Genomic DNA, 25,239 nt, shown 5'->3' with positions numbered 1-25,239 from the left:
TATCTCAAAATAATAAGAGCTATCTATGACAAACCCACAGCCAATATCATACTGAATGGGCAAAAACTGGAAGCATTCCCTCTGAAAACTGGCACAAGACAGGGATGCCCTCTCTCACCGCTCCTATTCAACATAGTGCTGGAAGTTCTGGCCAGAGCAATCAGGCAGGAGAAGGAAATAAAGGGTATTCAACTAGGAAAAGAGGAAGTCAAATTGTCCCTGTTTGCAGATGACATGATTGTATATCTAGAAAACCCCATTGTCTCAGCCCAAAATCTCCTTAAGCTGATTAGCAACTTCAGCAAAGTCTCAGGATACAAAATTAATGTACAAAAATCACAAGCATTCTTGTACACCAATAACAGACAAACAGAGAGCCAAATCATGAGTGAACTCCCATTCACAATTGCTTCAAAGAGAATAAAATACCTAGGAATCCAACTTACAAGGGATGTGAAGGACCTCTTCAAGGAGAACTACAAACCACTGCTCAATGAAATAAAAGAGGATACAAACAAATGGAAGAACATTCCATGCTCATGGGTTGGAAGAATCAATATCGTGAAAATGGCCATACTGCCCAAGGTAATTTACGGATTCAATGCCATCCCCATCAAGCTACCAATGACTTTCTTCACAGAATTGGAAAAAACTACTTTAAAGTTCATATGGAACCAAAAAAGAGCCCGCATCGCCAAGTCAATCCTAAGCCAAAAGAACAAAGCTGGAGGCATCACGCTACCTGACTTTAAACTATACTACAAGGCTACAGTAACCAAAACAGCGTGGTACTGGTACCACAACAGAGACATAGATCAATGGAACAGAACAGAGCCCTCAGAAATGATGCCGCATAGCTACAACTATCTGATCTTTGACAAACCTGACAAAAACAAGAAATGGGGAAAGGATTCCCTATTTAATAAATGGTGCTGGGAAAACTGGCTAGCCATATGTAGAAAGCTGCAACTGGATCCCTTCCTTACACCTTATACAAAAATTAATTCAAGATGGATTAAAGACTTATATGTTAGACCTAAAACCATTAAAATCCTACAAGAAAACCTAGGCAATACCATTCAGGACATAGGCGTGGGCAAGGACTTCATGTCTAAAACACCAAAAGCAATGGCAACAAAAGCAAAAATCGACAAATGGGATCTCATTAAACTAAAGAGCTTCTGCACAGCAAAAGAAACTATCATCAGAGTGAACAGGCAACCTACAGAATGGGAGAAAATTTTTGCAACCTACTCATCTGACAAAGGGCTAATATCCAGAATCTACAATGAACTCAAACAAATTTACAAGAAAAAAACAAACAACCCCATCAAAAAGTGGGCAGTGGACATGAACAGACACTTCTCAAAAGAAGACATTTATGCAGCCAAAAAACACATGAAGAAATGCTCATCATCACTGGCCATCAGAGAAATGCAAATCAAAACCACAGTGAGATACCATCTCACACCAGTTAGAATGGCCATCATTAAAAAATCAGGAAACAACAGGTGCTGGAGAGGATGTGGAGAAATAGGAACACTTTTACACTGTTGGTGGGACTGTAAACTAGTTCAACCATTGTGGAAGTCAGTGTGGCGATTCCTCAGGGATCTCGAACTAGAAATACCATTTGACCCAGCCATCCCATTACTGGGTATATACCCAAAGGACTATAAATCATGCTGCTATAAAGACACATGCACACGTATGTTTATTGCAGCACTATTCACAATAGCAAAGAGTTGGAACCAACCCAAATGTCCAACAACGATAGACTGGATTAAGAAAATGTGGCACATATACACCATGGAATACTATGCAGCCATAAAAAATGATGAGTTCGTGTCCTTTGTAGGGACATGGATGAAACTGGAAAACATCATTCTCAGTAAACTATCGCAAGGACAAAAAACCAAACACCGCATGTTCTCACTCATAGGTGGGAATTGAACAATGAGAACTCATGCACACAGGAAGGGGAACATCACACTCCGGGGACTGTTGTGGGGTTGGGGGAGGGGGGAGGGACAGCATTAGGAGATACACCTAATGCTAAATGATGAGTTAATGGGTGCAGGAAATCAACATGGCACATGGATACATATGTAACAAACCTGCACATTGTGCACATGTACCCTAAAACCCTAAAGTATAATAAAAAAAAAAATTATGGAAAAAAAAAAAAAAAGAAAAAGAAATGCAAAATAAAATAAAACAGTCTTTTTTCAGCTTATCAAATTCCCTAAGGTGTTTTATTTGGGGGGAAGAGTGAAAAACCCTCAAGCTGACCAGGGAAAATAAGGCTTCACTGAGGTATAAATTGGTAAAATTCTTTGTAAACAATTTACCAATATATCAGAGCCTTAAAGCTCCATACTCTCTTATTCATAATATTAATACTACCCAAAGGAAATAATCCTAAATTCAAAAAGGCTTTATGTAGAAAGACATTTACTACAACATTATTTCCAATAGTAAAATTATAAACAACCTATATTAGGGATGGCTACATAAAGTACAGTGCAATCACTCATCAGGATACTAAGCGGCTATTAGAAAGCATCTTTATGATGGTTTATCGTAACATAGCAACAGCAAATACTTATCATAGTAAATGAAAATTAAAAAGAGACCACAAGGTTCAAAAAGAGGCAAAACTAAATTACATTGTTTAAAGAACAAACATAGATTGGAAAACTATGAAGCACGTAAGGTAATGACTATGACCAAAGTTAGGCTAACAATTACCCTAGGTCAAAACGAAGAATCTATGATGGGGAGGGGTCATATAAGAAGTTTAGGATACTGGCAATGTTCCATTCTTAATGCGGCTGATGGTTACACTAGTGCGTGCTTTGTAATATTTTAAAAACTACTTATGTTGAATACATTCTTCACAAAGCATAAAAAAAGAAGAATACTAAAGTTTATGAAGCTATGCTACCACATGGGTGAATCTTGAGGACATTATGCTAAATTAAATAAGCCACTCGCAGTAGGACAAATACTGCATGATTCCACTTATATGAAGTATCTAAGTCATGAAACTCGGAGAAACAAAGTAGAAAGGTAGCTGCCAGGGGTTGGAGGGAAAGGGAATGGGAAATTGGTATTGAATGAGTATAAAAGTTTAGTCATGCAAGATGAAAAGTTCTAGAGACTCACAACAACGTGCATATAGTTAACACTACTGTAACTGTGCACCTCTAAAAGTTTACTAAGAGGGTAGCTCTCATATGCTTTTTACCACAATAATAATAATAATTTTTAAAAGTATATGAAGAATAGGGCCAGGCAAAACAGCTCATGCCTGTAATCCCAGCACTTTGGAAGGCCAGGGCAAGAGTTTGAGACCAACCTGGGCAACCTAGCAATACCCCATCTCTGCAAAAATAATAATAATAATAATAATAATAAAAAGATGAAAAAGAGAATCACGACTACATAAATATAGCCATAAGCCAAAAAACCCCCATGAACAGAGAAAAAGACTGAAAAGAAATATGCCTAAATGTTAACAGAGGTTATGTTTGGGCAAGGATAATTTTTTCCAACTTTTATTTATTTCCCAATTTTTCCATGATTAGTATATATTATTCTACTTTGAAAACTAAAACAAACTTACAAACTCAATATTTCATTTTATTTCACTTTATTTTTTGAGATAGGGTCTCACTCTGTTGCCCATCCTGGCGCAACCACAAATAATATAAAAGTGCACTGCAGCCTCAACTTCCTGGGCTCAAGCAATCCTCCCACCTTAGCCTCCAGGGTAGCTGGGACCATAGGCACACGCCACCACACTCAGCTAATTTTTTAATTTTTTGCAGAAACAAAGTCTCACTCTGTTGCCCAGGCTGGTCTCAAACTCTGGGCTCAAGTGATTCTCCTGCCTCAGCCTCGCAAAGTGCCGGAATTAAGGAGTGAGCCACTGTGCCCAGCTAAAGTCAATATTTTAAAAAAGAATTCCAACAGTCCAAATGAACACTGATAACAAACTGGTACATCCGTACAGTAGGATACTGCTCAGCAACAAAAAGGAACAAACTGTAGATAGACTTGACAACCTGGATGACTCTCAAAGGCATTATGCTGAAAGAAAGAAGGCTCTCAAAAGGCTACAGACAGTATGAGTCCATTTATATGACATTCTGGAAAAGGCCAAACTTATGGGAACAGAGAACAGATAGTAGTTGTCTGGGGTTAGGTATGGGAAAAAAATGTGACTAAAATAAGGTGTTTTTAGAGTGATGGAACTTTTTGATCTTGTGGTGATAGTTATAATCATCTAAACCACAAAACTCATTTTTAAAAAGAAGTACCACAGTATAGAGAAGAAGACTGAAAGTCAGCAGTCATCATTTAACTTTATAACACTTGTGGCCCTTCAATACATTCTGGAGACCACTGCTCTAACAAAACATAGAACAAATGCTGGCCTCATTTTGCTTTCCAAATTAAAAAGAGAAAGAACAAACTAATATCCGAGGGAATAAACTGAAAATAGAAAGCTGCTTCATGTTAGCATACATTGAGCAAAACTTCTCCCACGGATTTACTCCCATAGGTAAAAGCTACTAGCAATGTTTGACATAAAATACAGAATGCCTTTTATCTTCTAGATATCCAAGTAAAACATGAATATTTTAAGACACTGTACTCTAATATTAAAATAATATAAAAGTAAGCACATAAATGGAGTAAGAGGAAAACTAACTAAACTGTTAATCTGTGGTATCGATTATCTGGCACATGCTAGGTATTAACTATCTGTCAATTTATCTATAATCTTATTTAATTCTCAAGACAACCGTGCAAGGTAAGTATTATTATTCCTATAAAACAGATGGAGAAACAAAGCTCAGAACGATTAAGTAACTTGCCCAAAGTCAAACTAATTGGCTGGAGCTAATACAATTAATTATATTGCTAGTAAGTTACAAAACCAGGATTTGACCAGAATTGACTGACTCTAAAACCCATGCTCTTTCCACTATAGGGTACACCCAAAAAGATTTAAATGAAAACAAACAATTTAAGGGCAAACTTATGTATGGCTATATATCCACTTAATATGGTCAAAGATGTGCATTGTTGAGGTCAGGTGCGGTGGCTCACGCCTGTAATCCCAGCACTTTGGGAGGCCAAGGCGGGCAGATCACGAGGTCAGGAGATCGAGACCATCCTGGCTAACACTGTGAAACTCTGTCTCTACTAAAAATACAAAAAAAATTGGCCAGGCATGGTGGCGGGCGCCTGTAGTCCCAGCTACTCAGGAGGCTGAGGCAGGAGAATAGCGTGAACCCAGGAGGCAGAGCTTGCAGTGAGCCGAGATCGTGCCACTGCACTCCAGCCTGGGCAACAGAGCGAGACTCCATTTAAAAAAAAAAAAAAAAAAGATATGCATTGTTGAAATGTTTTTTATATGATAAATAGATGTTTTAATTTTCAAAAGTTTTTGTGATACTTAAGAATTCCATTTAAGTAACTGAAATAAATTATTTTTAAGAGTCAGTGAAGTTTCTAGCCATGAACAGTATTGTTACTTATAGAAAGTATATTCTGGGTTGAACTTCAGACTGAACAGATACAAAGAAATAACTGTCCTTGCCATTTAACATTTCTCAGTACACACTATATTCAAGGCGCCCTATTCTAGCTATTCTTTGATGATAGAGGTCAAAGCCAGTACAAGACATCTACAACCTAAACCCTCAGCAATTCTTTGTTTCTTTGAGACAGGGTCTCACTCCAGTAGCCCAGGCTGGAGTGCAGCAGCATGATCTTGGCTCATTGCAGCCTTCACTTCCCAGGCTCAGGTGATCCTCCCAACTCAGCTTCCCAAGTAGCTGGGAGTACAAGCACACATCACCATGCCCACTGATTTTTTTTTTTTTTTTTGTATTTTTAGTAGAGACAGGGTTTTACCATGTTGCCCAGGCTGGTCTCGAACTCCTGGGCTCAGGCAATCTGCCTGCCTCAGCCTCCCAAAGTGCTAAGACTATAGGCATGAGCCACCACGCCAGATCTCAATAATTATTTTCTGAGTAAATGCCTAAAGCCTAAAAAGAAGATAAGCACACACAAACAGCTATTAAACAGGGCCAGGAGCAGACAGTGGGCCATATCTACGCCAGCTGAGGTAAGCGAGTAGCATACCACTGTCACCTCCATCATTTCCATTTTTAAAGATAAAGAAATTTGGTATCTAAAAGCTGTAAGTCGACATTAAAATCAGACAGGCACAAAACCTCACCAAACCAACCATATTCATAAACTAAAATGAAGAGCCTGATTCCACTGTAGGAATACAAACTTTCTCTCTCTCTCTCTCTCTCTCTCTCTCTCTCTCTCTCTCTCTGTGTGTCTCCCTTTCTTTCATTCTCTCCCTCTGAAAGGAAAAAAATGAAATGAAACAGAACTAAATTATCCCTTTCATACTACTGACTTGCTTCTGGGTATTTTTGCCATGTGGTACCCATTTGTTGGTGTGGATGTCACATGCTTCCACTTTAACACACAGGCACGTATTGAAACAACTTTGGAGCTCCATTTTTGCTGAGAGAAGAGCCCAACAGTAATACTACCATTAAGAGGCAGCTTAGCAACATAAACTGGAAGCTTTATTTTGGTAATCTTTGCCAAATTCCAAGTATTTTTTTCCTGATTTCTAAATTATGTAAAACTTTTATATTTCTGATATGAGCAGCAACATCTGGATTAAAAATTTAGAATTTTAAAAAACAAATTAAGTAAACTTGTGATGAGAATAATAAAATCACGATTAAAAAATATAGAATTTAGGCCAGCCACAGTGGCTCAGGCCTGTAATCCCAGTACTTTAGAAGGCCGAGGCAGAAGGATCACTTGAGCCCAGGAGTTTCAGACCAGCCTGGGCAACAAAGTCAGACTCCATCTCTACAAATAAATTATTTTAAAAAATGTAAAGATTAGCCAGGCACAGTGGTGGTGTCATGTGCCTGTAGTCCCAGCTCCTTGGGAGGCTGAAGTGGGAGGATCCCTTGAGCACAGGAGTTCGAGATTGCAGTGACCTAAGATCATGCCTGAGTGACAGAGTGAGACCCTGCCTCAAAACAAAAACAAAAACAAAAGAGAACTTAAAAAATGTATACTCTATTTCATTCAAGAAAGGTTTCAGGATGTTTATCGCATACACATACAATAATGAACTATATATTTTTAGATTTAATTTTGCAATATTTTTAAGAAAAGCCTGATTTCTAGGGCTTTGTATTGAGCCCACCATAATAATTAGATTAACCTCATTATTTAGGCACCTTCTCCCAACTCCACACTGATTGTCTGGCTTTTTACATTTCCCAAGGGTTAGTGCTCTCTCTGGACTTACTTCCTCATATCATGCGAAGATACTCCCTCTACTGTAGCTGAACTGAATCAAAGGAGAAAATAACCACAAACTCATTTCCACCCATTCCTCCTTGAAATTGCTGGGTATAGTAACATTCCTATTTCCTAGTATGTTGCACTAAGAGACCATACTACATCATAGAAAGTCCACTAGACTACACACCACAAAATAAGAACTATTTAAAAGTCATGCCAAAGCTGAGGTTTGTTGGAAATGCCTCAGTTCTTTATAACTCAGTTAACAGACTGCTTGTGTCATGCCATCAAACAATTCTGCTTTTTAAATGGGCCTGGCAAGTATGTCAGCCTAAATTATCTATGTATTTCACAGACTTCAAAGTACTGCCTGGAGAGGGCTGATCTAAGCTGCGCAAAGGAGGGGCGGCTAGCTACAATTCTATAAGATGAAAGAATATGCCAAATGATTTTTTAACAGAAAAGAAAAAGGAATGGTACATGATGTCCCCTAGTAAAAGACTATTACATATAACTCAAATTTTTCAAATAGGCTCCTGTTCGGTATAGATCCTCTTCCACCAAAGTACCAATGATTAAAAACTAAGGTGTTTGGTTATGTTATCATACATGGCACAGACTGGAAAAGAGCAGAGTCTTCCACAGAAACTTTCCACTCCTATTCTCACATTCACCTAAAAGCCCAAAGAAAGATGCTAGGAGAAAGCCTACTGGGAGACCAAAACAGCTTCTAGAATAATCAGAGGCTGATGTGGAGCTTGAGGTTAATAGTCTGGCCAAATTCAGAAAATAAAACAAAGCAACTTGATTTTTAAATCTATTCCATCCAACAAATTTATTTCACATTGGAACCCACAAGACTATAATTTATATTGCAAATTTTATACATCTCCTGAAGAATTTCAGTGCAGGCCTAAATGATTCACAAATGCAACAAGAATCTTGTGAAGACATAATGCCTCCAAAAATCCATCGAATGTGGGTAAACAGGAACCTTTATACACTCTTGGTAGGATGCTAAGTTTGTAAAAAATCCTTTCATGATGAGAATTTAACAAATTATCACACATTTAGATGTTTATACCTATGGAATGATCAATTCCAGTTCTAAAAATACCTATTTGTATAAAGGTACAAGGACATTTCTTGCAACAGACATAGTTTAGCAAAAGTTTGGTAAAAATCTAAATATTCATAACAATCTAAGCAAATAAATTATAGTACATTGATATGATGGAAGATTATCCAGCCATTAAAAAGAAATGAAGTTGATACAATGTGCTCAGAGGAGAAACGAGGTGCAGAACAAGACAGGTAAAGTATATCCCATTTGTATAAACACTAAAAAGTATTTATCCATTATCTATGGCTGTAAATAAAAGCATAACATATGCTTGTATAAGCACAGAAAAGGGCCGGCAACTAATTCTAAGAGTAGGACTAAGGAGAAGTTGGATATTTAAAAAAAAAAAAAATAAGAAAAGATTACAATTGCTTTTAAATTAAAAATACATATTCATGAAAGGTCTTAAAAACATCACAAATATATTTTCAATTTTTAAAGAAACATAATAAAGCTTAAGAACAATTTTCCTTAAAATGCCCTCCTATATTATAGCACCAAAGTATAGACTTTCCTTTTTAAAATAGTGCTGAAATGCCAAGAAACAAATATGAGGAAAAATCTGTGACCTTCTCAACACATGAAGGAAAAAGTACGTCCTTGTGGGCTGGCTTTTATTTAGTTAATGTAAACCTGGAATGGATTTTTTACCTATTAAAAAAAAAAACAATATTCAATGCATGACAGGACACATTATACTCATGTTAGCAGATCTTAACTATGTGGAACCAAATGTACCAAAATAACTTTCTATATTAAAAATGATGTATTTACACAGTTAAGATGCCATCACGTATGCAAATGTGTTACTACAAAAATTGTTAATGTCAATGCTCCTTATACTCATATTTTTTGAATTATTAATTGGAAATTCCACATGCCAAAAATATAAAATGGTGAAATTAAATTAATCCAGACTGATGACATAAGCTCTCTTAGGAAAACCACATTCCACATGTGGACGCTAGATAATCCTCCATTATTTGAGGGCTCCAGAATTACTGGATAATTTCTCAGAACTGAAGTATTTCACAAGCCCACAATGAAAATGCTTTTATTGAGTTATTTTTAAGCATAGAGTTACACAAAAACCTTTAAAGATCTGACCGCTGTATTTTCGTAACTTATAAGACAGATACACAAACACCAACATACACATATGATACAAACCAACAGCAAATTGAAAGAACAAACCAAATCATAAAAGAACAGTGAATTAGGTTTGTTCTATGATGGCGTTGGTGGTCAAGGGAGGAGAAAGGAACAAGAATCTTAAATATACACTGTGACTAAAGTTTAAAAAACAAATTCTGTATTTCTACATCCAAACTAAGCAGGGTAAGAAGAAGTAGATCATTCTCTCATTTAGAAAAGTTTCAGGGAAAATGTGAAATTTTAAAAACTATTTCGTCAGTGATTTGAGGTAGAGGAAATGTAGCTTGCACGAGGACCACAGCAATGCTTTAGAGAAAGTTAAGAATGCTCTGAGCAAAAGTGAAGGCTTAGCATGCTTCATAAAGAAAGTGACACTAACTGGAGCCCTATGAATGGTCAAGAGGCTTTAACCTATCCTATTCCATCTACTATGTTTATTAAAATCCAACATTTTGTAAATGTAGTAGTTATAAACAAAATGCATGGCAATTTGATTTTCAGGGTTCTCCACAGATATATGTCAAATTGACAATTGGATGATTGTATCTTACTAAATCTAAATCACCCTCTTACATTACAAAGCCAAACCAATCTTTCTTTGGCTCTTGTTGCCTTTTACACTTAAACTCACTCAACCCAGTGATATGTTTTCTCTTGCCATTTCAGAGAGATTCTATGTACATATACTGGCAGCTTCAGTGACCATAAAGGAATTAACTGCAATTGCAGAAGTCAATCTGTGTTTAAGAAAAAGCCTGAATATTGGATTTTGCAAAATACAGTTGCTTTTCTGGGCATAAGGATTAGGAATTCACAATTAGGTCCTTTGTTCCCCAGAAGTCATTTTTCTTTTAAACTATTTTGTTTATAGTTTAGTTGTTCCTGACATTTAACAGAAGAAATTAAAATGTTAAGGATTGAAACCAATCACCAACCAATAGCTCACACAGCAGCCTGATATGTCAGCTTCAGTGCTGTCTGCTGACTTCTTTGTTATCAACTGAAAAATTTACCCCACAGCAGAGTCTGCATTCAACTTCTCATTCCAAAAGCATATGCCACTCTGCCCAACAAAATGCATAAATCAGCTGAGTCCCTTGAGTCATGACTAATTTTTTAAAATGTTGCAGCAACTTCATACCTAGAGTCTCAATAAATGCAGTGGTTGGCTCAGCCTCAAAGAACCTGAATGTGTCTGATTTAGAGTGGAAGTCTTAACGCTCAAAAAGTGTGCCTGGCCGGGCGCAGTGGCTCATGCCTGTAATCTCAGCACTTTGGGAGACCGAGGCGGGCGGATCACGAGGTCAGGAGATCGAGACCATCCTGGCTAACACAGTGAAACCCCGTCTCCAGTAAAAATATGAAAAAAAAAATTAGCTGGGCGCGGTGGCGGGTGCCTGTAGTTCCAGCTACTGGGGAGGCTGAGGCAGGAGAATGGCGTGAACCCGGAAGTTGGAGGTTGCAGTGAGCCGAGATTGCACCACTGCACTCTAGCCTGGGTGACAGAGCGAGACTCTGTCTCAAAAAAAAAAAAGTGTGCCTGACGCAGTCTCTAAACTGGCAGCCTGACGGCCTCATACAACACGGATGGTCAGTCAAAAAAGTCTACATTAGAATAAGAAACTGTCCAACGAGGTCAAGCCTGAAAATAGGGCTAGCAGTCTTTCATCTACTCTTATAGGAATACTGGTCACATAAAATGTGTGGGAGGCATATCGAAATCCAGTATGGATTCTATTTTCATTTTGGAAAACATGCTTGCCCACCCCAAATTGATACAAGGCTGGGAATGTTGGGTTTTTCCTTAATATTAGAAAACAAGTTAATGGCAACTGTTGCTCCCTTCTGAGCTACCAAGGGGCAACTGGTACATTCTCTCTGAGCATTATCTCTAAGAATCTGCTCACAGGTTTGTCTCCCTTAAGACTGGCAACTCTTTCTCTGATATTCTAAAGCAGTCTCTAGCAACGAAAAAGAACTTTAAAATCTTTTCCACCAATGTGCTGTGCTGAATGAGACTGCCTTGCTCATTCTTGCCACTCTAACTCTACTCTTTTGAACCAGTAGTTTAGGTACTGCTCCCACCAGTGAATATCTGAGGAATTTTCACATTAACTGGAAAACTACGGTTTAGACTTTTTTCTCCAAAAAAGTTTCATTATTTATAAGGAAATTGCTAATGTGAATCCAACAGAGAAAAATGGTTACTGGTTTGAGAAACAGTAAAAACATGTTAATTCACTCAAAAAAAGTAGGTGACGAATTACTCAAAAAACAACATTCCTGTTTCCATAAATAAATCCCCACATTCATCTGTTTTGGTTTTCTTATTCTAAAAATAAAAATAAAAAAAATAAAAAATAAAAATTAAAAAAAGCAGAACAGAATCAACTAAGTCAAAAGTTAGGATAAGAATTGGCCCCGAGTGCCTCAGCAAGGTTACATTAGCCCTTTAATGGACAGCTAAGGCTTTCAAGTCATTCTAATAAAAAATTCCCATAAACCAGGATGCTAAATTATCTGAGCTTAGGAACTGTAAATATCTTAACAAGAGCAAACACCAACAGTTCTTATTATGTGGCTAGAACTTTTCAAACTGCAATTTCATTTAATCCTTATAACATATCAATGAAATAAATGCTATCATTATTCCCACTGTACAGATGAGAAAGCTGAGCCATGGAGAGAATAAACAAATTGTCCGAATTTAAGCAGTTGGTAAAGGCAGAACCATGACTCAAAGCCAAGCACTCTGGCTGCAGAGTCTGTCTATGGAACTGCGGTGCTTTGCTGCCTCCCCTGTTGCCCTCTATGTACAGCAGATGACAAGTAGGGAATCCACTTGTACATGTTTAGAATACTCCATCAGAAAAGCTCATTTTGTTATGAAATAAAATCCAGGCCTACCTAAACAGAAAATATACTCCAAATAAACTAAAGCAAACCTATGTTTTCAAGATGGTAGACTTACCAAGCACATTTACCTCCCTTCATTTCTCAAATCCCATTGATGATGGAAAACTTTTTAAAAAAAGAATAAAGCAGAATGGTACAAGACAACAGGCAAAAGTAATACCACAAATGAATTAATGGAGAAAATAGAGCAGTGTAATTATAACAAAAAACAGATATAAAAGGTTTCCTACAGAAATAGGAACTATCCTTCCCAACGAAACAAAGTACTGCAGAAACGCAAATCTAAAAGATATATGAACAGAGTTTCTGGGATAATCACCTAAGTAATTTGTTCTTTCTTTCTTTCCTCTTTTTTTTGGGGGGGGAGGGGGAGACAGGGTCTTACTCTGTTGCCCAGGCTGGAGTGTAGTTAGTGTAAACATAGCTTACTGTAGACTCAACCTTCTGGGCTCAAAAGATTCTCCCACCTTGGCCTCCCAAAGTGCTGGGATTACAGGCATGAGCCAACACGCCTGGCCACCTAGGTGATTTATTAGAAGATGGCCTACAGCACTAGCACTTAAGAACAGCTCTCTCAATAGGAAGTCATCCCAAGCATAAGCCTTCGGGCCAGAAAGAGAAGCAGAGTACAGCCTACACCTGGGCCTTTCCAACAAACACAAAACAAAAATAGCAAAGGCACCACTACCCAGGACTAAAATACTGTCAAGTGCCCCATCCCTACAACAGCCCCAGCTTCCTCACCCGCACCCTCTGTCTGGTTGTGAGCATGCCCAGCCCCACAGAACCGTGCATGGCCCTCAGGGAGCCCTAGCAATTAGGGAAGAGGCCTACTGCTGAAACAGTATTACAAAACTTTTGAGGAAACCTAGTGTAATTAACCTAACCCTGATTTATAAATGTAACCTTATATTTATAAACATGAACAGATCATCAAGGATCAAAACAATACAAAACTCAAAGAAATAAGATGAATGGAAACAACTCAAGGCTAACAGAAAAATTTGACAATGGAATTGTATCAAATTCTCAGTTATCTCTACCAATGGAGTATTTAAGGCACAAGAACACTCAAAACTATTTGCAGCTGGCACTAAACATGTTTTCTGATTTCTATTATAGTAAATTTACCACCTAAGGAAAATTCTACATAGTGATATTAAACACGAACTTTCATTTTCTAAGGATGTGTGACTGAGATCTATACTATGGCTCCAGCTCCAAGTTCAATATTTTATGCAGCCCTGGCCAAATTACCACTTTCTGTCTTAATTTTCCAATCCGTTAAATGGGACAATATTGGGGAACAGATGGAATCCAGCCTTGGCTGGAGAGTTTGCTGTGGACAGTACTAGCTCTGGTCATACCTCTGTAATTCCTAAGATAGGTCAATTTACAGTCAATAGTTGTGACTACTTTGGAAAGTTAAGAATATGTTTATCCTCTTCAGGAGAAATTGAGAATAAGGTCTCTGCTTTTGTCAACTGATTCAAAAGAACACACTCTGAATTCTGCAGAGTCTAGAGTAAGCATCGCTGCATAAACACTGCTAGGAATTGATCTGTTAAATCCAGAAACCAAGGAAACACAGCAATTGAGTCACTTAAGGTATTGCTCACCAAGGGACCAATGCACATTCAGCTTCGAACAGTCAGATTTGTATCAGAGACTGGAGATGTGGAGTTTGAACAAGACTGAATTCCTTGGCAATCAAGTGGAGGTACTTACTAAATATATACTCATTAAATAATCACCAACCACCACATTCCAAGTGTTGGACCAAGCAACCCACTGTACTAACAAGTCCAGGGCTTACTCAAAAGTAACAAAAACTGGTAAAACACATTCGTAGTCACTGGTACAATGGTAATGGTGGACAGTCACTGCTAAACTAGAATGACATGATATCAAGTATGTTAAGACAATATGCATATAAATCACGCCATATAAGAAAATGTTCCACAGTGCTTGTCAAGTTGAGGTTTTAACAGTAATCTTCTTAATTATTAAATTCTTTGTTGAAAAATGCTTTCCATTAAAAGAAATCAGAGACATAGCAACCAAATAGCTGGACCTTAAATTCTGATTCAAATAAATTAATCATAAAAATTAAATTTATAAAACAAAACTGAAGTGGTAGCACTTATCTTTTAGAAATACATACTAAAGTAGTTGGGTGCCGGTGGCTCACGCCTGTAATCCCAGCACTTTGGGAGGCCGAGGCGGGTGGATCACCTGAGGTCGGAAGTTCGAGACCAGCCTGGCCAACATGGTGAAACACCATCTCTACTAAAAACACAAAAATTAGCCGGGTGTGGTGGCACAAGCCTTTAATCCTTGCTACTTAGGAGGCTGAGGCACAAGAATCACTTGAACCCAGGAGGCAGAGGTTGCAGTGAGCTGATATCAGGCCACTGCACTCCAGCCTGGGTGAAGAGTGAAACTCTGTCTCCAAAAAAAAAAAAATATATATCTATATATACTAAAGTGTTTGCTGATGAAATGATACAATGTCTATGATTCATATTAAAATAATATGGGAAGTTGGTAGTGGTATAGATGAAAGAAGCCTGTCCATGTGTTGGTAACTGTTGAAGATGGGTGCTGGGTACATAGGGGCTAATTATACTATTTTTTCTGCTTTTATGTATAGTTAAGGTTTTCATAATGAAAAAAATGTTTCAAATACACAAATCAAATCAAAGGTGATTTATTCTTACCTGTATTAGAATCTTTTATTACAATGTCGGAGATTTCAAACAGTTTCAGCGGAAGGGGCATCTTACGATTTGCTGCTATGGTCTTCAGGAGGCCAGGAAGAAGGGTAGTGCGTGCCACCTACAGGAAAAGACATGAAATTGCACTGACCAAATAGGACCCAAACAAACATACTTGGTTAAAGACAAAGGCTATGGCAGAAAGACTATGGCTTCACAGGAAGACACCTCTGGAAAATGCATTGCCCTAAAATATCCAAGTCACTTTCAATTTTCAATTGCAGGACACTGAAATTGAACTGAAAAGAACTGAAAACATTCTGACTTCCAAATTTACAAAATGAAAAATCATAAATTTGATTAAAAAATAAATGAGAAACAAATACAACCTAAATATGTTTGCTCATATCTAAGGCTTGGTTATTTTATTCATTATCATTCATTATTTCATTTTTTCTTTTTTTAGAGACACAGTCTCACTCTTTTGCAAGGATGGAGTACAACGGGCACAATCATAGCTCACTGCAGCCTCAAATGCCTCAAATGGCTCTAGTGATCTCCTGCCTCAGCCTCCCAAGTAGCTGGAACTACGAACTACAGGTACATACCACTGCACCCAGCTAATTGATTATCATTTTAAAAACTAAAGTTTGCTTTCAAGATTTCAAATGCATGTATGCAAGTTTTCATATCCTGCCTCATTTCACAAAGTAATTGAAATAGACTACAAGAAATACAAATGTTTAAATAGATTAAATATATAGGTCAGGCACAGTGGCTCATGCCTGTAATCCCAAAGCTTTGGGAGGCCGAGGTAGGAGGAACACTTGAGGCTGGTAGTTCAAGACCAGCATGGGCAACATAGCAAAACACCACCTCCACAAATTTAAAAATTAGCTAGGTATGGATATATGCCTTTAGTTTCAGCTACTCGGGAGGCTGAGGTGGAGAACTGCCTGAGCCCAGGAGTTCAAGGTTACAATAAGCTATAATCATACCACTGCTCTCCAGCCTAGGCAACAGAGAACCTGTCTCTAAACAAATAAATAAATAAAACCATAAATAAATTAAATATGAATTAATCAGAATTAGGACCAGGAAAAATGTAAATGCGATTAAAATATCACAATGAGGAAAACAGAATACAAATATGTAGGTGCTAAAAATATATACAGCTGCTATGTGTAGGCTGTGACTACAGTTCTAAACTTTTTATTAACTAAAGCAAATGTGAAAGTATGTACAGTCATTTCATTCTTCCTATTCCTAAGAAATACATACCCTGGTACATTAAAAAAAGCAAAAATTTCCTGCTTTGTCTGTAAAATAAATTTCTCCCTGTAAATTATACGGAATATATTAGCTTCCAACACATGTTACCAGAAGGGTTTTATAAGCAGTGGTTTGACATTATTGTGAGAGTCTGGGCTCTGCAGTCAGACCCCAAGCACTATTATCTTTTCCCCAGGCTACTGCATAACATTCTTAAGATGGCTTCTATGCTTCCACTCCTGCCACCTTGTGGCCTATTCTCCATACGGAGTGGTCCTTTAAGACGGAAATCAGATCATGCAACTCCCCTGGTCAAAAATCTCCAAGAGGTTTCCATTAAATTTTGAATAAAATCCATGGCCTACCTGGGGCCCTATGTGATGTGCCCTGACTCCCTCTCTACCCTCAACCCCTGCTGCTCCCGCAGGCTTACTGCACTCCAGCCACACTGGAGGCCACACTAGTCAGCAAGAAGATTTCCATCCTGGGGCCTCCATGCTTACTCTGCTCATACATTCTTCCTCTAGGTTCACATGTGGCTTCCTTCCTTCCTTCAAGTGTCTGCTCAAATGTTCTCTCCTACAGAGGTTTGCCCTGAACACCCAAGCTAAAACACAGACACTCTTAGATCCTGCACAAGTAACCATAAGACCCTAAATGGAATTGCTAGATTGTGTTTTGAATGAAAAAGAGAACGTCTTTCCCATCACACTCACTATACCAATAAGCTGCTACTCGCCTTCAACTTGGTGCTTCTTAAATATTATTCATTTTCCCCATTGGAGGGCAAGTGCCCAAACCATTCACAAAAACGAAACTACAATGTTAAAAGTTAAAAGGAAATTTAACTTATTGAAATACAATAAACTACTGTTATAGAAAACTTTTCTTAATTTTATCAGTGTATTTTATAGATATGCCTTATTTGCATATTTAAAAACCTACAGAAATACAAAAAATTAAACCTGAATCTGATCAAGCTTCTATATCCAACTACCAATTTACTGGAAATTTAGGGGCCCATTGGAACATATTCAGCAAAATCCTAAATGTAAGAATTCTATAGGACAAATGACTCAGTTTCTTCAATAAACTGAAAGGAAAGGAAAGACGGAAGGATGAGAGGTGCAACTTTTAGATTAACAGAGACATGAAAAGCATATAAATCAATGTCAATGTATGAACCACATTTGAATCCCAACTCAAATTGTTAAAAAAAAAAATTGATGGGAGGCCGAGATGGGCGGATCACAAGGTCAGGAGATTGAGACCATCCTGGCCAACATGGTGAAACCCCATCTCTACCAAAAATACAAAAATTAGCTGGGCGTGGTGGCACACGCCTGTAGTCCCACCTACTTGGGAGGCTGACGCAGAAGAATTGCTTGAACCCAGAAGGCAGAGGTTGCAGTGGGCCAAGATTGCAGCACTGCACTCCAGTCTGGCAACAGAGTGAGACTCCATCTCAAAAAAAAAAAAAAAAAAAATTTGACAATTGGGAAAACTAAAACAATGACTGGATATGTGAGGTGATTAAGGAATATTATTGTTAATTTGGAAGGGGTGTGGTAATATTCTGTAAGTTTGTTTATTGTCACTATAATAAAATTTTACATATTTTAGCCAAGTTACATTTTTATCTTGCCCATTCTCTAACAAATTTACTATCAGAAAAGAGCCCAAAGTTAAGAATTATGCAGGAGAAAGAATGGATTTAGACAAGAAACTGAGTTATAGGCCCATGAAGAACTTTACATTTAACTTAACCATAAATATAAACCTCTTAGCCAAATTAGTGATGGTAGGACTCACCTGTTGGTAAAGCAAGGTAAAATATAGAATCTGTTAGGTCAAAAGACAGGCACTCTCTTTGATCTTTAAGGTACTTTATGCAGAAAGATTGATTCTTAAGTGTGCTAAGGCCACAGCTATTTATAGTGACATTTAATGCATTTCTGATTATTTTCCTCCCACTTATATAAAATAGATAAGACAGGATGTAAATCCTGAAGAACATAACAGTTACCACATCTTAAGAAATCTATCAAGCTTCACTAGGGGAATACAAGGCGAAGAGGGAGTTGGGGGGCAAGGGCTGAAAAACTACCTATTGGGTACTATGCTTACTACTGGGTGACGGGTTCAATCACACTCCAAACCTCAACATCATGCAATATACCTTTGTAACAGACCTACACATGTACTAACTGAATCTAATATAAAAGTTGACAAAAGGCCAAGCGAGGTGGCTCACACTTGTCATCCCAGCACTTTGGGAGGCCGTGGTGGGTGGATCACTTGAGGTCGGGAGTTCAAGACCAGCCTGGCCAACATGGTAAAACCCCATCTCTATTAAAGTACAAAAATTAGCAAGGTATGGTAGCACACACCTGTAATCCCAGCTACTCAGGAGGCTGGGGCACAAGAATTGCTTGAACCCAGGAGGCGGAGGTTGCAGTGAGCCAAAATCAGGACACTGCACTTTAGCCTGGGCAAGAGAGCGAAGCTCTGTCTCAAAAAACAAATAAAAATAAAATAAAGGTTTTTTAAAAAGTAATCAAGCTAGATAAGTAAAACTGGGAGAAAAAGGTCCATTTGGAATAAACAAAAATCCATTAAGATTTACTGAAAAATCATTCTATGCAAATGAATTTGAATACCTCTTATTAAAAAGAACACCATGGGCAAACTTCAAAAGCAATAGGAAACTAGACCTCAGAAAATAAAATATAACAATTCATTACTACAGTCCTTCCAAAACTAGTATAAGGATTCTTCAAAGTTCTGACCCTAAGTATACATAAAGAATTCATATACTTGATACATATTACCAGTTAGTTCTTTAATTAGTCTAGCTCTAATCTACAACATTAGTACGTGGTTCTATAGATAAACTTTAGAATTTTTAAATTTAGTTTTAAACACTTTTAGAACTTTTACAATTCTTTTTAGAACTAACCCAGTCCCTTATCTTTATAGAAGTAAAAAACAAAATCCAAAGAAACTATTTCAAATCAGAATTCAGACATTATTTATAATAGCATTAACCTTCTTTAAAATATAACCTTCCAGTTCTAAGATTCCCCTTGATTCTAGAAGAAGACATGATTTTCTCTAAAATCTAGGTTAAAAAACATACAGACTTGCATATGCAAGAGAAATAGAACAAGAGCTTATTAGTATAAAAGAGAACTATTTAAAGTTATTAACAAGCAAAGATGTTATAATCTTAAAATGCCCTCCCTTTATAGTTAATATCCTAATCTATAACACAAATCACTTAATACTCACTATTAAAGTAGTATCATTCTCATTTAAATATTCCTAATCTGTAAATGAAACTGCCAATAAACTTAGACAATTACAATAAAAGACATAAGCAGCACAGTCAAGAACTGATATAATGGGCAATTTCAAAGTGAATGACTTACGAAGGAACTGGGGACGGGTTTTGATTCATTTATTACAAATGAATGGAAAAGAGATGAAATCTGGCTAGGTGCAGGGGCTCATGCCTGTAATCCCAGCACTTTGGGAGGCTGAGGTCACTTTGCAGATCACTTGAGGTCAGGAGTTCAGGACCAGCCTCGCCAACATGGTGAAACCCCGTCTCTACTAAAAATACAAAAATTAGCCAAGCATCGTGGCACGCACCTGTAATCCCAACTACTTGGGAGGCTGAGGCAGGAGAATCGCTTGAACCCAGGAGGCAGAGGTTGCAGTGAGCCGAGATCGTGCCACTGCACTCCAGCCTGAGCAACAGAGCAAGACTCTGTCCCAAAAAATAAAAATAAAAAAATTAAAAAATAAACAGATGAAATCTGAAAATAGTATTAAAAAATCAATTATGAAATGGAAAGTTCAGACAAGACAGATTGGGCCAGATAATACAAAGCAAGTAAGAACCCAGTATGAAGTTAATCAAGAAAATACTATTTTTAAAAGTGTTAAGAATTTTTGGCAGCAAAGCACGTAATAACCAACTATAAACTTACCCAAGAAGATATTATTAAAAAGCTCTAAGATTTCACCATCTCAGGTATAATAACTGAAGAGACTTTTCCTAACTCATGTACTACCTCTCGGTTTTTACATGAATTCTCACCTACTTAAAATTCTTACCTGAAATTCAGCTGTTTTAGGATTACTTATGTGGACTGCCTTTGTTGCAGAGATATCCACACCAAGTTTATCAGCAATATCTTCTTGGGAGCACTGTGAAGTACATACAAAACAGATTAATATGGAAAAGCAATTACTTAAGTTTAAAATAAAAAGTAATGCTGTAAGTCAACTTCTAAGAGCAATTTATATTCTCTACACATATCAGCAAGTTAAGAATAGGCCTGGTATGAGCTGAAGTAAATGTAATAATAATAATAATAATAAACAAACAAAAAAGAATAAGCTAACCATAAACACACATCAATCTCAGGCCCATAGCAGATGGAATTTAACATTAATACTTCTTTCACAATGAGTCCTAGCCATCATACAGAGCTAAAGTAAATTTTTCACATGGAGATGGTATAAACTGTACTCGGGCCCTTCCTAAGCTAGTTTCCCATTTACCTTTCCAATCTAATCTCCCATGATGCCCTAGCCATTCCCTAAACCTTATGTTTCCCTACCTTACCTGAAATGCCCTCCCAGCCCCACTTGCTACCATTCCCTAAGGCTGACTTAAATGACCTCTCTTCCATAATAATATTCCTAATGACTCTAGTAAGAAACTTTCTCTCCCTCCTTGGTATTTCATGACTTGCCATTTTGACTACCATTGTAACCCTTGCTAAATCCATACTGACTTGTGGTAGAACAGTAGGACTGACAACAGAATTCAAGTGACTGGAACTCTGCCCAGTATTCTTTTACTGTATCACTTAACTTCTGTGCACATGCCTGAAACTCATAACAAATAAACTGCTGAGTACCCACCAATCGAAGAGAAAGATGCTTGCCACCCTCAGAAACCAGCATTGTAGGCAGAAGTTATGAAATTAAAAACTCACTGACGATTAGATACATCAAGTCTAATAATAAATGATATTATGAGATAATGCAAGTATGGTACCTGGCACAGAGTAAGCGCTCAAAAAATATCAACAATGATAACTGACAAATCATTACCAAGGATAAATTACTATCATGTGTATTAATGCCACCTTTTTGAAAAAGCATTTAAAACGTAACACAAAAACTGACATACCATCAGATTATTGTACTATTGTCCAATGTTAGGCAATATTGTTCATTATACTGTTCTACAACTAGTTTTCAAAGGCTAGTTGGCCTGTATTTCACTTATTAAAACAAAATGGTACACATCAACTGAAATGGTAAAAAGAATTCATTTCATGTCAATGTCAGTTCTAGTGATTCTTGCCATGCTTTCTTGAGAAAGATCCTGAAGCCACATCCAGGCATAGCAGAAAACAGCTCCTTGATCTGCGACAGCTGCTGAGGTGGAGAATGGTGGCACGCACACTGGGGATAAGCGTTTTCCCCACAGCGTAAAGAAGTTTTACAGCAAGACTCAGGTATAATGTGATTGATTAATTAGGAAATGCAACTGACATGAAGCAATCTATTCTCAAATGAAACTAGTCCTCTCTGTGTAAAAGAAAAACACTCCACAGACACATGGCAATGCAGCTGTGTATCTGAGTGACCTTGTATTTTATCATGGCAATGGATAATAAGGGATAGTGACAAGAGGCAATTTAAATTAAGCTACCCTGAAGTGGCAGTAGTTAGTACACAGTAAGAAACTTTTTTTTTGTTTGAGACAGAGTCTCACCCTGTCGCCCACACTGGAGTTCAGTGGTGGAATCTCGGCTTGCTGCAACCTCCACCTCCCAGGTTCAAGCAATTCTCCTGTCTCAGCCTCCCGAGTAGCTGGGATTACAGCGTGCACCACCACACCCGACTAATTTTTGTATTTTTAGTAGAGACGGGGTTTTGCCATGTTGGCCAGACTGGTCTCGAACTTGTAGCCTCAAGTGATCCGCCCGCCTCGGCCTCCCAAAGTGCTGGGATTACAGGCATGAGCCACCATGCCTGCCAGGAACTTTTTTTAATGTTAATATTTATGTATTTATTTTAATGTGTTAGAAAAATACAACAAGTAAATGAACCTTATAGTTTTTACAGATATTATTCCTATAACAAGGCTGAAGTACATAAGCCAACTTAAAAGTGAGCCAATTTAAAAGAAAATATTACAACTACTATGCAGATATAGCAAAAATCAATATGATGAAATGTGAATTATTTACACTTGGAAAGTCAGGGACTAGGTTTCAGAAAAAAAAATGGCTGTTACTCTTGTGCAAAACTGGATTTAACAACATAGACCATCTTTGCTCAGCGATGCTTAGGCTTGCCTATAAACATCTTTATAAACATCTTTAATGTTGAAACTCCTACAGGAAAATTTAGTACAAATCTGAAACCCTCTAGGAGCTCACTCCTTTCTCTTCCCCCCAGTGATAAACAATGAATGTATTAAAGTGACTTTGGACAGCTGAACAGACTGTTTCTAACATCCCTGGTGTGACAATTCAGTCACAGGCCTTGGATGCAGACAGGGATGGGCGGGAATCCCTGATCCACAGCCATGGCATAGGACAAGTTACTTAAATTAACTGCTGTGAAAGACAGGAATGCCTATTTCACAGGAGTATACTGAGAAGAAATGGAATCATGTACACAAAGCCCTTGGCACAGGGTAAACATTCCCTGCAGAGCAGCCACTAGTCAAGACTCAGCCTCTGTGCTCCTTCGAAGACACGTGAGGCTCCAAGGTCACAAAACCAAACTGGCAATGGATATTGTAATAAGTATAAAGTATAAGTATAAAAAGGATAAAGTAATAAGTAACTTTTCTCAAACTGGCACCACTAATATAAAAGGGCAGGGAAAAATGCATACCCAAGTTTTAACAGCAGTTGTTTCTGGGGAGGAAAAGAGGATTCGAAGTGGGGAAGAGAACTGTTATGGTTTAATCTACATGGTTAAAGTATGAGTCCTTTAAAATCAGATATATTCCTATGACACTCATATCTTTTAAAAAATAAAAATATATTTTTCAATGTTATTTTTGGTACTTCATTTTACATGAAATCCTGGATGCTCACAACTACAAATGTGTGTATATATATGTACACAGATGAATGACATGGCATTACAGACCTAGCGTACACAGTATGAGACCATGGAAAAGCACTGTTCTAGGAGGCCAAAGGTCAGGACCTGCTCATGATATAATGAGATCATGCAGGTATGGTGGCCTGGAACACAGCAGTTCTCCTGCTGTCCATGTAAAATGTGCTACGTACTTATCCTCTCTCAGCCTCAGGCTTCCTCATTGGTGCAGTACCTGACATATAATAAATGCTCAACAAATGTTGAATGAGTGACTCCTGAATCAGAAAAATCAAAATATTAAGCAAACTAGAAGTAGAGTCCCTTAAATACTCTAAAAGATTAAGAATTTCAGGGCTAGGGCTAAGTTGCAGAGGAGAAAAAGAAGTAGCTTCCTTTCCCCTCATAGATTAAACATACTTGAATGCTCAAGAACTACATTGTAGGCACTGCAGAAATGCTCAGCAAGAGGGAAAAACGGAACTACAAATTGCATACACATTTTATTCTTTCAAATGGTCAATCTGGTGGGGGAGGGAAATCTCCTTCTGATTTTGGAATAAAAGTCATTTCCTGATTTAGGCCTTTTATGTCAGCTTTTCAACTCAAAGCAAATGTTTGTGAACATGTTCAAAGACAAAGAAATTAATTTAATGTGGAACAGTCCACAAGCCTTTACCCAGGGCGGCATCTAGTGGGCACAGCCATAACCGAATTAAGACCAAATATTCTAACTTAATAAATTTGGTTATGAAATACATTGTGAACTCTCAACACTCACATGAAACTATAAAATACTTTGTCATCTCTCATTTAAGGTATTTTTTTTCTAGGCCTTCATTTTCTTTTGTGGCTGTAAAAACAAAAGCTTCAACATTACTTTACCAGGAATTGTATAATCTCAAGCAACAAGTTATTCTTCCAGAATCTGGAAGTTCTAACAGTCTAGATTTTATAAATTCTTATAAAGAATCATAGAATAAATAATTCAGAGAGTTTAAGTAAACAATCAGCTAGGCAGAAAAAGCATGTAAGACGTACCAGGGCAAAGGTAAGCGCTTCAGTGAAGCCAGCGGCTGCCATGTCATGTCTGAGAAGTTCGGTGAGCTTATTAAGAGGAAACTGAAAAAAAAAAGTGTCCACTTGATTTCACCTCAATTATTTCTTGTTTTTTAAAAGGGAGATTTATACAGAACATGTCATTAAAACTTTTTTAAATAAAAATGTTTAAAAGATTAAAAACCTTTTCGCCCTTACGAACGTGCTGCTAATGCCACTATTTCCCTACCAATATTACCTCCTCCCTCCCCACTGCTCTGCCACCACTCTGCTCCTACACAGATGTACAAACCACCCCCACTTCCATCTCTCCCACACACAGCTTCTGCCTTCAGGCCCAAGTTGAGAAAATGAATCTCTGAGAGATTCAACAAGGGCTCCAAACTCGAAACCTGTCTTTCTTCAAAGAACTAGTCACCACAGGTTTTCAACTTACTCTAATCATTTGGGCATGTTTTGTATCCTCTCCATAGCAAATGCCTC

General features: G+C 37.6%; 1 protein-coding gene across 5 annotated transcripts in view; it reads right to left on the bottom strand.

The window, feature by feature from the left end:
- The window catches only part of FARSB (phenylalanyl-tRNA synthetase subunit beta), a 95,723-nt gene that overhangs the window by 38,442 nt on the left and 32,042 nt on the right, over window positions 1-25,239 (bottom strand). For all 5 annotated transcript variants that reach the window (XR_009213315.1, XR_009213312.1, XR_009213313.1 and 2 more), the window contains exons 13-15: window positions 24,739-24,819; window positions 20,674-20,766; window positions 15,283-15,400 (exon numbers count right to left, since the gene is read on the bottom strand). Coding sequence is in view for 1 of the 5 variants with exons in the window: in XM_032754354.2 (XP_032610245.1) it covers window positions 15,283-15,400; window positions 20,674-20,766; window positions 24,739-24,819 (292 nt within the window). In the remaining 4 variants the exon portion in view is untranslated. The remainder of the gene's footprint in view (window positions 1-15,282; window positions 15,401-20,673; window positions 20,767-24,738; window positions 24,820-25,239) is intronic.

Source organism: Hylobates moloch, unplaced genomic scaffold, assembly GCF_009828535.3.
Source record: "Hylobates moloch isolate HMO894 unplaced genomic scaffold, HMol_V3 SCAFFOLD_1, whole genome shotgun sequence".
Taxonomy (NCBI): domain Eukaryota; kingdom Metazoa; phylum Chordata; class Mammalia; order Primates; family Hylobatidae; genus Hylobates; species Hylobates moloch.
Note: the sequence above shows the minus strand (reverse complement) of the source record. Positions and strands in the feature narration are given on the sequence as shown.